The sequence below is a fragment of the Ranitomeya imitator genome, chromosome 1 (assembly GCF_032444005.1).
Source record: "Ranitomeya imitator isolate aRanImi1 chromosome 1, aRanImi1.pri, whole genome shotgun sequence".
NCBI lineage: Eukaryota > Metazoa > Chordata > Amphibia > Anura > Dendrobatidae > Ranitomeya > Ranitomeya imitator.
The window spans coordinates 733,126,291-733,142,055 of NC_091282.1; the positions used below are offsets into that span (position 1 = coordinate 733,126,291).

Genomic DNA, 15,765 nt, shown 5'->3' on the forward strand with positions numbered 1-15,765 from the left:
GAGGTCACAGGAGTTCATGCTGGCAGCGAGCACAGACTCAGTGATGTCACCGCTAGTTACTTAGCCAGTGCCGGCTGCTTCTCATTCATTTCCCAGAAGTTTACAGCCGGGGCGGTCGCATTTTAGCACCACTCCAGTTGTAAACTGTACAGATATAGATTACACCGTGGAACTGAACGCCGGACAGGTATTGTATTTGTTGGTTTATTATTTTTATATTTTTACAGGAGATCAAGAGCTTCGCTTGGATTAGCAGTATAATAAAGAGCCTGTGCCCGCTGCTTCTCATTCATTCCCCAGTAGTTGACAGCCGTGCGGTCCCATCTTAACACCGCTACGGTTGTAAACTGTACATTCCACAGATATGGATTACGCCATGGAACTGAACGCCGGACAGGTATGGTATTTGTTGGTTTATTATTCTTATATTTTTACAGGAGATCAAGGGCGTCGCTTGGATTAGCAGTATAATAAAGAGCCTGTGCCCGCTGCTTCTCATTCATTCCCCAGTAGTTGACAGCCGGGCGGTCCCATCTTAACACCGCTACGGTTGTAAACTGTACATTCCACAGAAATGGATTACGCCATGGAACTGAACGCCGGACAGGTATGGTATTTGTTGGTTTATTATTTTTTTATTTCTACATGAGATCAAGGGCGTCGCTTGGATTAGCAGTATAATAAAGGTGGCAAAACTGTTTGGTGTATGATTTCATTAAAATACTTTATTCTTACAGTGTGATGTTTAGTTAACCCTTTACCAACTATAGCATTAGTAATGGAGAGGTGTCTTGTTGACACCTCTCCATTACTAAGCCAGGCGTAATGTCCCCTTACAATAGGAAGGTGACATTAACCCCCCATCACCCCACTTGCCATCGCTACAGGGTAAGTGTAATAGTAAGGGTATGTGCACACGTAGAATAATCCTCTGCGGATTTTTCCGCAGCGGATTTGATAAATCCGCAGGGTAAAAACTGTGCGTTTTTCCTGCGGTTTTTGTGCGGATTCCACTGCGGTTTTACACCTACGGTTTTCTATTATGGAGCAGGTGTAAAACCGCTGCGGATTCCGCACAAAGAATTGACATGCTGCGGAATATAAACCGCTGCGTTTCCGTGTGTTTTTTTCCGCAGCATGTGCACTGCGGATTGCGTTTCCCATAGGTTTACATTGTACTGTAAACGCATGGGAGACCGCTGCGGACCAGCAGCTGCGGAAATGCTGCAGATCCGTAGCAAAATCAGCAGCGTGTGAACATAGCCTAACAGTCTAATAGATGCGCCTTTTCTGGGCAGCTGCGGGCTGCTGTTTTTAGGCTGGGGAGGCCCATATCCATGGCCCCTTACTAGCACTTTTCCTGTGTTGGTTTAAAAACATAGAGGGACCCCACGTCGGGTTTTTCATTCATTCATTCTCCCCTGCTCGCCGGCAGAGCAGGGGAGAATGGATGAGAGCCGGCTTCAGCACCAGCCGCCAGGAAACAACGCTTACTGTTTCGCTACTTCCCCGGCGGCTGTCCGTGTGGTACTGCTGCAGCACACGGGCGGCATACGTTTGCCACACATGTGCTGCACGTAGTACACACAAGGACACTGCTACCGGAAAAATACAGATGTATGAAAGGGGCCTAAGGACAACAGTAACACAATTATAGACCTGCACAAGGTTGGGATGGGTTACAGGACAATAGACAAGCAGCTTGGTGAGAAGGCAACGACTGTTTTTAGAAAATGGAAGAAGCACAGGATGACTTCCTTGATTTGAGGCTCCATGCAAGTTCTCACCTTGTGGGTTAAGGAGGATTCTGAGAAAGGTCAGGAATCAGCCCAGAACTACATGATGACCTTCAGAGAGCTAGGACCACAGTATCAAACATTACCGTTAGTAACACACTACACCATCATGGATTAAAATCCTGCAGGGCACGCAAGGTCCCCAGCTCACGCCAGCACATGTCTAGGACAAGTTGAAGTTCACCAATGACCATCGGGATGATTTAGAAGAGGCATGGGAGTAGGTCGTATGGGCATTTGAGACCAAAATAGAACTTTTTAGTATCAACTCCACTCGCCATGTTTGGAGGAAGAAGGAGGAGTACAACCTGGAAGAACACTGTCCCAACCGTGAGGCATGGCAGGTAAAACATCATACTCTGTAAAAAAAAAAAAAAAAAAGCACCCCAAAGTACGACATTTCTCCCACCATGCCTCATGGTTGAGACGGTGTTCTTGGGGTTGCACTCATCCTTCTTCTTCCTCCAAACACGGTGAGTGGAGAAGACAGAAATTTAGAAATTGATCAAATTGATCTTAAAAAGTTGGTCTCGGGCCAGAACATTTTCCATTTTGCTCCAGTCCTTTATGAATGAGCTTTGGCTTAAAGATGACGGCAGCATGAATTTCTTCAGAATCTCTGAATCATTTGATGACATTATGTACTGCAAATTATGGGATATTCAAAGTCTTTGCAATTTTACGATAAGGAACATTTTGCAGACATTGTTCCACAATTCTAGATGCGGTTGTTCAGATTAACAAACCTCCAACCATCTTTGCTGCAGAGAGACCGTGCCTCTCTAACATGCTCTTTGTATACACAGTCATGTGACTTAAGGTACCGTCACACTGAGCAACTTTGCAACGAGAACGACAACAATCTGTGACGTTGCAGCGTCCTGGATAGCGATCTCGTTGTGTTTGACACGCAGCAGCGATTTGGATCCTGTTATATCGCTGGTCGGAGCTAGAAGTCCAGAACTTTATTTGGTCGCTAGATCGGCGTGTATCGTCATGTTTGACAGCAAAAGCAACGACGCCAGCAACGATAACGTTGCGTGAACGATAAGTGAGTCGCCGTTACGTCACTGGATCGCTCCTGAATCGTTCTGGAGTTGCTGTGTTTGACGTCTCTACAGCGACCTAACAGCGACGCTCCAGCGATCTAGTTTAGGTCGGATCGTTGTCTATATCGCTGGAGCGTCGCTTAGTGTAACGGTACCTTTAGTTCAAAATTTACCCTTCAGCTGTTTTTAGTATCACTTACTTACTTTTCCTGTCTTTTGTTCTGTCTTGCGATGGATGTGAGACATAGTTGAATTAATAAACGAAAATTACAGTGCAAGAGTGAACAAAGCCTTTCCAGTACTGACTTATCTGTAGTTACTGGAAGGTTTACAGGAGGTGAGGTTTACAGCATTTTTTGGCAATTCTCTTATATAAAATTACTGTCATATAGATTCTTCACTTTTCTAACAAAACCTATGGAGGGATGCTGCTCAATGCAGTATCCCAGCCGTTAGTCTAAAAGATATGTAGACAATCATTTGTTATGTGGCAGCTTGTAGTCTGCATTGTATTCACAGATTATACACATAGCCCTTAAAAATAAAAAAAATGGCACCTGAATTTCCCTGTTGCCTTACATGTTATGAAACATGATTTCTGGAAAACCCCATTTGAGGCCTTCCAATGCAGTTTCTAGGTCCAAATTGGAATCCCACTTGCTCCCTGGATTTAGGTCTCACCTCATGTGTTAAAAAAACTTTCTTATTATGTCCATGCTGAACTCTTTTCTTCATTTCAGTCACAAACGCTTCCTCAGACAGTTTCCAAAGCTCCATCTCTTTGGTCACTTCATCTTTTTTAATCTGGATGCTCATTCTGTGTTACAAATGATGCATTATAAAACAAGATATATAAAAATACTGAAAACATCCGTACATAGTAATAATTTTTAAAAAAGCGAGCTAAGATATAAAAATCTACATAAAATATTCATATCAGACCTTTTTTGACGTTCGTTTGTGAGATTTTCCTTGAATTCTTCCACGTGAGTGGCGAGCTGCTCGGTGGAAATCCTGCAAATATACAGTAACGTAATGATGCATCGCGAGTGTGTGACAATATAAATGGATTACTAATAATACCATATGACATACCTCATGCTTTCCAGCAGGTTTTCAGTGTCATGCTCCATCTGTGCTAGTTCCATTTTTAACTTTCCTAAAAGTTCCTGCTTCTCGTCGAGAGCAGATCTGGATGTTTCAAGTCTTTAAAAAATATAATAATGTGAAAATCAGACCTGTGTTTTTTCCTTCACCTTGTATCACATTGTGTCTTAATTATTCATTATGGAGGCCTTACTTAGCTTAAAGATTTCCATATATTTTAAAAGTTTGAAACAGACTCCCTTTATGGGCTAATTCAGACATCCATACAACACGGTCCAAGCACAAATTGCAAAGCATGGACTAGCTGCGGGTCTCCCAACCTGGGAGCGACAGTATTGCAGAAATACATGCAGCTGTCACTCTTGGGTCGGGAGACACGTGTCCAGTCCGTGCACCGTAGTCCAATATGCTGATGTCTAAATCAACTCTAATGCCAGTTTCACACATCCAGTTCTTTCTGGTACCGGATATGTCAGTGTCCATATGTGTAATACTTGCGGCACATGTGTGCGGCATCAGTACCACATGAACGGGAGCCAGGGAAGAAACGCTACAGTAAGCGCTGTTCTCAGGTGCTGAAGATGTCTTTCATCATTCTCCCCTGCTCTGCCGGCGCTCAGAGGAGAATGACGAGAGTTGTATTCAAGTGAAAACAATGACAGTAGTCGGCTGATGGGACTATTACTCCCATGAGCATATGTCTGCTGCCGCTAATAAAAGACACCTCTCCATTACTAAGCCGGGGGCTTGACGTCACCTGACAATACAAAGGTGACATCAACCCCACAAATATGAACCCCACTTTCACGGCTACAGGGCAAGAGGGAAGATCATCTATTCTTCTAATAGATACAGCTCTTCTGGGCAGCTGCTGATTGCAATTTTTAAGCTGGAGGGCCTATATCAATGGCCCCTTACCAGCCTGAGAATACCATCCACCAGCTGTCAGCTTTTGCAAGGCTGGTTGTCAAAAATAGAGGGAACCCCACACCTTTTTTAATTATTTGTTTAAATAATTAAAAAACCAGCATGGGGACCCCTCTATTCTTGATAATTAGCCTTGCTGAATGTGACAGCTGAGGGTTGCTGCCCTCAGCTGTGAGTTTTGCCTGGCTGGTTATAGAAAATAGAGACAAACCCAAGAGGGATTTAAAAAAAAAAATGTATTTACAGCGCAGGAGCCGACTGATGAATACTCCCATCAGTCGCTCCTGCTGCTACTGTTATTAGCGGCAGCAGGTGTAGGCTAATGGGAGTAATATAGGGATTTTTGTGTTACTCACCGTAAAATCCTTTTCTCCGAGACGCTCATTGGGGGACACAGGACTGTGGGTGTATGCTTCTGCCGCCAGGAGGCTGACACTAAGTAGACATAAAAAAAGTTAGCTCCTCCTCCGTCGTATACACCCTGACACTGGCTACCAGAGAATCCAGTTTGGTGCAAAAGCAGTAGGAGAAGTAAAAATAATATTATCAGCATAAATACAGAAAACTTAAGTCTAGAAAAAACCTCACTCTGATAATATCAGATACAAAAAAACAGTAGCCACCAGGGAGGGAGCTGTGTCCCCCAATGAGCGTCTCGGAGAAAAGGATTTTACGGTGAGTAACACAAAAATCCCTATTTCTCCTTCGCCTCATTGGGGGACACAGGACTGTGGGATGTCCTAAAGCAGTCCCTGGGTGGGAAATTAACTCACCAATAATAATTATCCAGACCACTGTTGTCTATAAGAGCGTTATCGCCGCTTGAAGAATCCTTCTACTCAGACTTGCATCTGCAGAGATCTGGGAGAGGACGTTATAATGTTTGACAAAGGTATGCAAACTAGACCAGGTTGCAGCTTTGCAAACCTGTTCTGCTGAGGCCTGATGCCGAATCGCCCAGGAAGCCCCCCACTGCTCTAGTGGAGTGAGCTTTGATTCCAGCCGGAACCATCATGCCCTTGGTGCGATAGGCCTCCAGAATGGCCGCACGTATCCACCTGGCCAGGGTAGATTTTGAGGCAGCGCATCCCTTTCTGCGACCCTCTGGGAGGACAAACAGAGCATCCGTCTGACGGAAAGGAGCCGTACGGGAAATGTATCTCCTCAGCGCTCTCACCAGGTCCAACGTATGGAGAGCTTTTCTTTTTTTTTTTTTTACACGGTGCGTAGGCGCCAGGCAAAAAGAAGGAAGAACTATATCCTCATTAAAATGGAACGAGGAAACAACCTTAGGCAAAAAGGAAGGTACTGGTCCGAGTACTACCTTGTCCTGAAGAAAACGTAGAAAGGGAGTACGACAGGACAGGGCTGACAGTTCTGATACCCGCCTTATGGAAGTTAAGGCCACTAAAAATACGACTTTCCAAGAAAGGAAAGTCAAGGAAATATCCTCAAGAGGCTCTAAGGGAGCCTCCTGCAAGGCCCTTAATACTAAATTAAGGCCCCAAGCTTCCAAAGGAGTCTTATAAGTAGGGACCTTATGAACGACTCCCTGAAAAAAAAGGTCCTGACCTGACAGGTAGTAGCAATCCTACGCTAAAAAAAAAAAGAAAAAAAAAAAAAAAAAGAAAGACCGATAAGGCTGAAATTTGCCTTGGAGCAAGCCCTGAATCCAGTCCTGCTTGGAGAAAGGCTAGAATATTAGGGACGGAAAAACGCACAGGGGGCAGCCCGCGCCCTCTACACCAAGAAAGAAAGACTTTCCAAGTGTAAAGAAATTCTGGCCGAAACGGTTTTACATGCATTAATCATGGTATCTGATACCTCTTGGGAGAACCCTGCCTGAGTTAAAAACCCAAGATTCAACGGCCAGGCCGTCAAACGTAGTACCCCTGAGTTCTGGTGGTAAAAACGGCCCTTGAGATAGAAGATCTGGACAATTGGGGAGCCGCCACGGAACTCCGGCGAAAAGCTGTACTAGGTCCGCATACCAGGTTCGCCATTGCCAACCTGGAGCGATCAGAATAGCCGGCGCTCCTTCTGACTTGATCTTCTTGATTACCCTCGGGAGCAGCACCAGAGGAGGGACAGATAAGAGAGATGAAACTGGTTCCAAGTCAGTACTGGCACATCCACGGCGATCGCCTGTGGATCTCGGTACCGGGAGACAAGTCTGGGTACCTTGGCATTCCACTTGGACGCCATTAGATCCACATCCAGAGTCCCCCATAGATGGCATATTTGCTGAAATACTTCGGGATGGAGAGACCATTCCCCTGACGCCAGCCCGGACGGCTGAGGAAATCTGCCGCCAAGTTCTCTTCGCCCGGGATGTGGACTGCGGGAATCACCGAGTGATTCCTCTCAGCCCAGAACAGAATTTCTTCACCTCCTGCATGGCTGCCTTGCTGCGGGTGCCCCCCTGAAGATTTATGTAGGCCACGGCTGTGGCGTAGTCCGATTGAATTCGGACCGGGCGACCCGCCAAAAGATAGCAAAAATAATGCAAAGCTGGTCGAACCGCCCGAATCTCTAAGAGATAGATGGGGAGATCTGATTCCTGAGGAGACCAACGCCCCTGAGCTGTGTGGTGAAAAAAACACTGCTCCCCAACGGAGGAGACTGGCGTCAGTTGTGACTTACCAGCCAATAGGTTGGGGGGAAAGAGCTTCCCCCCCCCAGTAGGGGCGAGCTGTTTAATCACCATGAAAGAGACTGCCTAACCTGGGGAGACAACAGAAAACTGCGGTTGAGAGAGAGTTGATTCTTGTTCCTTACTGCTAAGATTGCATGCTGGAGAGGTCGAAGGTGAAGCTGAGCAAATGGTACTGCTTCTATAGCAACCATCCTTCCTAACACCCTCATACAGGATCGGATCGTATGAGGGTACGGTTGCTGGAGATTCCTCACCTCCCGCTGAAGGGCTAGGACCTTGTCCTGGGAAAGGATCGACAGGACTTGAGAGGAGTCGAAAATCATGCCTAGAAATGAAATCCTCCGAGATGGATCTAGGGATGACTTCCTTAAAGGGACTCTGTCACCTGAATTTGGCGGGACTGGTTTTGGGTCATATGGGCGGAGTTTTCGGGTGTTTGATTCACCCTTTCCTTACCCGCTGGCTGCATGCTGGCTGCATGCTGGCTGCAATATTGGATTGAAGTTCATTATCTGTCCTCCATAGTACACGCCTGCGCAAAGCAATCTTGCCTTGTGCAGACGTGTACTTTGGAGGACAGAGAATGAACTTCAATCCAATATTGCAGCCAGCATGCAGCCAGCGGGTAAGGAAAGGGTGAATCAAACACCCGAAAACTCCGCCTATATGACCCAAAACCAGTCCCGCCAAATTCAGGTGACAGGTTCCCTTTAAATTTACTAGCCAACCCAGACGAGAAAGGGAGTCTAGAACAAGCTGGCCTTTTACTTGCAAGCCTGAAAGGACGGTCCTTTAACCCCTTAGCGACCGCCGATACGCCGTTTAACGGCGGCCGCTAAGGGTACTTAAACCACAGCGCCGTTAATTAACGGCGCTGTGGAAAAAGTGTATAGCGCCCCCCACAGGCCGATTTTCTCCGGGGTCTCGGCTGCCGAGGGTAGCCGAGACCCCAGAGAACATGATTCGGGGGGTTTTTAACCCTCCCCGCATTTGCGATCGCCGGTAATTAACCGTTTACCGGCGATCGCAAAAAAAAAAAAAAAAAAAAAAAAGCGATCTCTTTTTAATTTCTCTGTCCTCCGATGTGATCGCACATCGGAGGACAGAGAAAAGGGGTCCCAGGTGGCCCCCCAATACTCACCTAGCTCCCCCGATGCTCCTCGTGTCTCCCGGTGGGCGCCGCCATCTTCAAAATGGCGGGCGCATGCGCAGTGCGCCCGCCGGCCGGCACCGGGAGAATCTTTGGGGTCTTGGCTGCCTGGGGTAGCCGAGACCCCAAAGAGCATGATCGGGGGTCGGTTTTAGCGACCCCTGTTTTGCGATCGCCGGTAATTAACTGTTTACCGGCGACCGCAAAAAAAAAAAAAAAAAAAGTAAAGTGTAATTCTCTGTCCTCTGATGTGATCGCACATCAGAGGACAGAGAAATAGGGGGATTCGGGGACCCTAGCATACTCACCTAGGTCCCTGGATCCTCTTGCTGCTCCTCCTGGCCGCCGGCAGAAGAACATGGCGGACGCATGCCCAGTGCGCCCGCCATCTGTCTCCATCTGCCGGCCGGCAGGAGAACAGCGGTTAGGGCTAAAATTAGGGTTAGGGGTAGGGTTAGGGTTAGGGGTAGGGTTAGGGGTAGGGTTAGGGTTAGGGGTAGGGTTAGGGGTAGGGTTAGGGGTAGGGTTAGGGTAGGGGTAGGGTTAGGGCTAGGGTTAGGTTAGGGGTAGGGTTACGGCTAGGGTTAGGTTAGGGTTAGGGGTAGGGTTACGGCTAGGGTTAGGTTAGGGGTAGGGTTAGGGGTAGGGTTAGGGGTAGGGTTAGGGTTAGGGGTAGGGTTAGGTTAGGGGTAGGGTTAGGTTAGGGTTAGGGGTAGGGCTAGGGTTAGGGGTAGGGTTAGGGCTAGGGTTGGGGCTAAATTTAGGGTTAGGGTTGGGGCTAAATTTAGGGTTAGGGTTGGGGCTAAATTTAGGGTTAGGCTTCTTTCACACTTACGTCGGTACGGGGCCGTCGCAATGCGTCGGCCCGACATACCGACGCACGTTGTGAAAATTGTGCACAACGTGGGCAGCAGCTGTAGTTTTTCAACGCATCCGCTGCCCAATCTATGTCCTGGGGAGGAGGGGGCGGAGTTACGGCCACGCATGCGCGGTCAGAAATGGCGGATGCGACGTACAAAAAAACGTTTCATTGAACGTTTTTTTGTGCCGACGCTCCGCCAAAACACAAATGATCCAGTGCACGACGGACGCGACGTGTGGCCATCCGTCACGATCCGTCGGCAATACTATGGGCAAAAAACGCATCTTGCGGGCACATTTGCAGGATCAGTTTCTTGTCCAAAACGACGGATTGCGACGGAATGCCAAACAACGCAAGTGTGAAAGTAGCCATAGGGCTAGGGTTAGGGTTTGGGCTAAAGTTAGGGCTAGGGTTGGGGCTAAAGTTAGGGTTAGAGCTGGGATTAGGTTTAGGGTTTGGATTAGGGTTGGTATTAGGGTTAGGGTTGGCATTAGGGTTACGCTTGGGATTAGGGTTAGGTTTGGGATTAGGGTTAAGGTTAGGGTTGTGATTAGGGGTGTATTGGGATTAGGGTTAGGTTTGAGGTTAGGGTTGAGATTAGGATTAGGGGTGTGTTGGATTTAGGGTTTTGATTAGGGTTATGGTTAGGGTTGACATTAGGGTTGTTTTGGGGTAAGGGTTGTGATTATGGTTAGGGTTAGTGATTAGGATTATGGATCAGGTTGGGATTAGGGTTAGGGGTTGGAGCTAGAATTGGGGGGTTTCCACTGTTTAGGTACATCAGGGGGTCTCCAAACACGACAGCCAATTTTGCGCTCAAAAAGTCAAATGGTGCTCCCTCCCTTCTGAGCTCTGCCGTGCGCCCAAACAGTGGGTTACCCCCACATATGGGGCATCAGCGTACTCGGGATAAATTGGACAACAACTTCTGGGGTCCAATTTCTCTTGTTACCCTTGTGAAAATAAAAACTTGGGGGCTACAAAATCTTTTTTGTGAAAAAAAAAATATTTTTTATTTTCACAACTCTGCATTCTAAACTTCTGTGAAGCACTTGGGCATTCAAAGTTCTCACCACACATCTAGATAAGTTCCTTGGGGGGTCTAGTTTCCAAAATGGGGTCACTTGTGGGGGGTTACTACAGTTTAGGTATATCAGGGGCTCTGCAATCGCAACATAATGCCCACAGACCATTCTATCAAAGTCTGCATTCCAAAAAGGCGCTCCTTCCCTTCCGAGCTCTGCCGTGCGCCCAAACAGTGGTTTACCCCCACATATGGCACATCAGCGTACTCGGGATAAATTGGACAACAACTATTGCAGTCCAATTTCTCCTGTTACCCTTGTGAAAATAAAAACTTGGGGGCTACAAAATCTTTTTTGTGAAAAAAAAAATATTTTTTATTTTCACGACTCTGCATTCTAAACTTCTGTGAAGCACTTGGGCATTCAAAGTTCTCACCACACATCTAGATAAGTTCCTTGGGGGGTCTAGTTTCCAAAATGGGGTCACTTGTGGAGGGTTTCTACTGGTTAGGTACATCAGGGGCTCTGCAAATGCAACATAATACCCGCAGACCATTCTATCAAAGTCTGCATTCCAAAACGGCGCTCCTTCCTTCCGAGCTCTGCCGTGCGCCCAAACAGTGGTTTACCCCCACATATGGGGTACCAGCATACTCAAGACAAATTGGACAACAACTTTTGGGTTCCAATTTCTCTTGTTACCCTTGTAAAAATAAAAACTTGGGGGCTACAATATCTTTTTTGTGGAAAAAAAAAATATTTTTTATTTTCACGGCTCTGCATTATAAACTTCTGTGAAGCACTTGGGCATTCAAGGTTCTCACCACACATCTAGATAAGTTCCATGGGGGGTCTAGTTTCCAAAATGGGGTCACTTGTGGGGGATTTCTACTGTTTAGGCACATCAGGGGCTCTCCAAACGCGACATGGCGTCCGATCTCAATTCCAGCCAATTCTACATTGAAAAAGTAAAACGGCACTCCTTCTCTTCCAAGCTCTGCGGTGCGCCCTAACAGTGGTTTACCCCCACATATTGGGTATCAGCGTACTCAGGAGAAATTGCACAACAACTTTTGTGGTCTAATTTCTCCTGTTACCCTTGTGAAAATAAAAATTTGTGGGCAAAAAGATCATTTTTGTAGAAAAAATGCGATTTTTTTTTTTCACGGCTCTACGTTATAAACTTCTGTGAAGCACATGGGGGTTCAAAGTGCTCGCCACACATCTAGATAAGTTCCTTAAGGGGTCTAGTTTCCAAAATGGTGTCACTTGTGGGGGGTTTCCACTGTTTAGGCACATCAGGGGCTCTCCAAACGCGACATGGCGTCCAATCTCAATTCCAGCCAATTCTACATTGAAAAAGTAAAACGGCACTCCTTCACTTCTAAGTTCTGCGGTGCGCCCTAACAGTGGTTTACCCCCACATATGGGGTATTGGAGTATTCAGGAGAAATTGCATAACAAAATTTATGGTTACATTTCTGTTTTTACACTTGTGAAAATAAAAAAAATGGTTCTGAATTAAGATGTTTGCAAAAAAAAGTTAAATGTTCATTTTTTCCTTCCACATTGTTTCAGTTCCTGTGAAGCACGTAAAGGGTTAATAAACTTCTTGAATGTGGTTTTGAGAACCTTGAGGGGTGTAGTTTTTAGAATGGTGTCACACTTCATTATTTTCTATCATATAGACCCCTCAAAATGACTTCAAATGTGATGTGGTCCCTAATAAAAAATGGTGTTGTAAAAATGAGAAATTGCTGGTCAACTTTTAACCCTTATAACTCCCTAACAAAAAAAAATTTTGTTTCCAAAATTGTGCTGATGTAAAGTAGACATGTGGGAAATGTTATTTATTAACTATTTTTCGTGACATATCTCTCTGATTTAAGGGCATAAAAATACAAAGTTTGAAAATTGCAAAATTTTAAAAATTTTCGCCATATTTCCGTTTTTTTCATAAATAATCGCAAGTAATATCGAAGAAATGTTACCACTAACATGAAGTACAATATGTCACGAAAAAACAATCTCAGAATCAGCGGGATCCGTTGAAGCGTTCCAGAGTTATAACCTCAAAAAGTGACAGTGGTCAGAATTGCAAAAATTGGCTCGGTCATTAAGTACCAAATTGGCTCTGTCACTAAGGGGTTAATCAGAGGATCGTCTAGATAAGGCAAGACTACTATCCCTCGAGAGTGCAGAATGGACACCACAGTTAACATGACCTTCGTGAACACCCTGGGAGCGGAGGCCAGCCCGAAGGGTAAAGCCGTGAACTATAAGTGTAGGTTGTTTAGGGCGAAACGGAGAAATCTTTGATGAGAAGAAAAAAAATGGGAATATGTAGGCAGACATCCTGAATGTCTATTGAGGCCAAGAACTCTCCCTTTTCCATTGAGGCAATAACTGATCAGAGAGATTTCATCCGAAAGTGACGAACGCGGACAAACCTGTTTAAGAGTTTCAGATCCAGAATGGGTGTTACTATTCCGTCCTTTTTGGGTACTACGAAAAGATTGGAATACAATCCTTGAAACCTTTCTTCTCTTGGAACAGGAGAAATAACCCCGCAGAGACGAAGGGACCCTATGGAATTGTACTGGTCTTGTCAGTGGGACCCGGACCTGGGAAGAACCGGGGAGAAGGCTGACAGACTAGCTCTTTCTAGTAACCTGAAGATACGAGCTCTCCCACCCACTGGTCGAGGATAACTTAAAGCCAGACCTGGTGAAACAAAAGTAGACGTCCGCCTACTCTGTTGGAGGCACTCCGAGGAGGTCTCCAGTCACTTTTGAGTCCTAGATCCTCTGGATATAGTTGACTGGGAAAGCATCTTTCCCCCCTGATGGGCCGTATAGGAGACTCGATTGTCTCGATCCTGATTGGGTCGACCCTGCTCCGCAGAGCCCGATGATGGAGCCCATCTAGTATTACGAAAGGATCTGAAGCGGGCCTGGAATTGGCGATGAAAAGGCTGTCTAATCCTCTGCTGAGGAGAAAGCTAGCTCTTCCCTCCTGTGGAGTTGGAGATAAGCTGATCCAGCTTTTTTTTTTTTTTTTTTCCGAATAAGCCACCCCCCTGGTAGGGTAGTGTTGAAAGAGACTTTTTAGAAGTAGAATCGGCCCATGTACTTAAAGGGACACTGTCACCTGAATTTGGAGGGAACAATCTTCAGCCATGGAGGCGGGGTTTTGGGGTTTTTGATTCACCCTTTCCTTACCCGCTGGCTGCATGCTGGATGCAATATTGGATTGAAGTTCATTCTCTGTCCTCCGTAGTACATGCCTGCACAAGACAATCTTGCCTTGCCCAGGCGTGTACTATGAAGGACAGAGAATGAACTTCAATCCTATATTGCAGCCAGCATGCAGCCAGCGGGTAAGGAAAGGGTGAATCAAAAACCCCCAAACCCCGCCTCCATGGCTGAAGATTGTTCCCTCCAAATTTAGGTGACAGTGTCCCTTTAACCAGAGCGACCTTCTAATGGCAATTGCATTAGCCGCAGCAGAAGAAGGTACAGTCTGCAGCATCAAAGGATGCATTGATCAGATAGCTGCCCGCAAGGGCAACTGAGAAAAACATTTCTGACAGCTCTGCTGGCAAATCCCTTTTTTGAAGAGCCTTTGTTAAAGACTCTGACCAAGACAATATAGCCTTAGTAACCCAAGTTGCTGTAAAAGAGGGAAAAAATGCTGAACTTGAAGCCTCAAAAAAAATGGAACTAGTTAAGCTCTCTATAAGACGATCCGTAGGATCCTTAATGGACGAGCCATTAGGGAGAGATAGCAAAGTGCTAGAGGCTAAACGAGACACCGGGGGATCTACTGAGGGATTTTCTGCCCATTTACTACATAACTCAGTAGCAAAGAGATACCTAGCCTTCAAGGTTTTTTTTTTTTTGTTTTTTTTTTGCTCCGAAAAAAAGCTTGTCCGGGAGCTCCCGATTCCGAATCAGGTCCTCAAACTCGGGGAGAGAGGAAAAAACCCTATGGGACCGTTTGGCCCGCTTAAATGAGACCTTGTGATCAGAGGGTAAGGCGAGTTCGTCTACTAACCCCAGGGCCTGGATTGACAGTCTCAATCAGGCTATCGACAGACTCCTGAAACCCAGGAGCCTCAAAGTTAAGGGAAACTTCTGACTCATGGTCTGTCTCAACTTCTCCGCCTCTACTGAGGAAGGCGAGCGAGATATGGACCTCCAGGATGCCGAAGCCCCAGACGGCCCGAGCGACGCTGTGCGAACTCGCTTTCCACGCATCTGTCTAGTTTGAGCGCGGCCCTGCCGGCCGAAGGCTTTTGAGACCCTGAGGCCTTCTCTGAGACAGATGGGCTGCAGGCCCTGACCGCCGGGGTCTGAACGGACTTGATTGCTTCAGTTAGGGCGAAAAGGACGTGACCCATCCCGGTGGAACTGCCCCAGCCTTTGCATGACGGGCAGGAGCTACAGAGATTGCTGGGGAACTCGCGCGGGGGGTGGGGAGGGGGGGCTCCTGAGCGCGTTCAGAGTCGCAGACCTCACAGAGACGATTGCTCTGGGCATACGGGAGGGCAGCACGGCAAGCTACACAAACGGTATATAGGACCGTGTGAGACTTGACCTATCTAGACATAGTGATTCTGTAAAAGCTATACCCAGGGCTTTAGACTGGGAAAACAACAGTGCTTCTGCTGTCAGGCTGGAGGGGGAAGCACTTACCCCAGTCCTGTGTTGCAGTGTGGAACCGAACACAAAATGTGCCGCCTTTATCCCCAGCTGTCTTCAGGGGGCGGAAACGCCATGATTGCAGCGTTGGAGCGGCCTGTAGTAGGCCGAAGCCGGGACCTCGATTTTCCCCAGCATGGAGAGGAGAGGGCGGACCGGAAGTAAACGCGCCAGAGGGGGCGGAGACTCACAGCGCGGTCTGTTCTGGGTGGAAGCCGGGCCAGAATGACCCGGAAGAGCACCCGGGATGCCAGGCCGGAGCCTGGAGCCCCTGAAAGGCCGCGGCGCCGGCCGCACTGTACCGCTGCGGCGCCGACTAGCGCCGGACGAGCCGCAGCGCTGAAGGGAGACTGCGGAGCCGCTCATTACCTGGTGCCGATCGGCGCAGGGTCGCCTGGAGCTGCCTGGGAGGTAAAAAGCGCTTGCATCAGGAGCCCCTTTCCTATCCGTCCCCTATTTTTGCAAGCTGAACCCTCTGAGAAAAGAGGGC

The 15,765-nt window shown here is 47.1% G+C and overlaps 1 protein-coding gene across 1 annotated transcript in view; it reads right to left on the reverse strand.

Annotated features, from left to right (window-relative positions):
* The window catches only part of CCDC175 (coiled-coil domain containing 175), a 182,128-nt gene that overhangs the window by 102,752 nt on the left and 63,611 nt on the right, over nt 1–15,765 (reverse strand). Inside the window, exons 10-12 of the mRNA XM_069733423.1 lie at nt 3,941–4,051; nt 3,788–3,859; nt 3,527–3,662 (exon numbers count right to left, since the gene is read on the reverse strand). Of these exons, the coding sequence (XP_069589524.1) occupies nt 3,527–3,662; nt 3,788–3,859; nt 3,941–4,051 (319 nt within the window). The remainder of the gene's footprint in view (nt 1–3,526; nt 3,663–3,787; nt 3,860–3,940; nt 4,052–15,765) is intronic.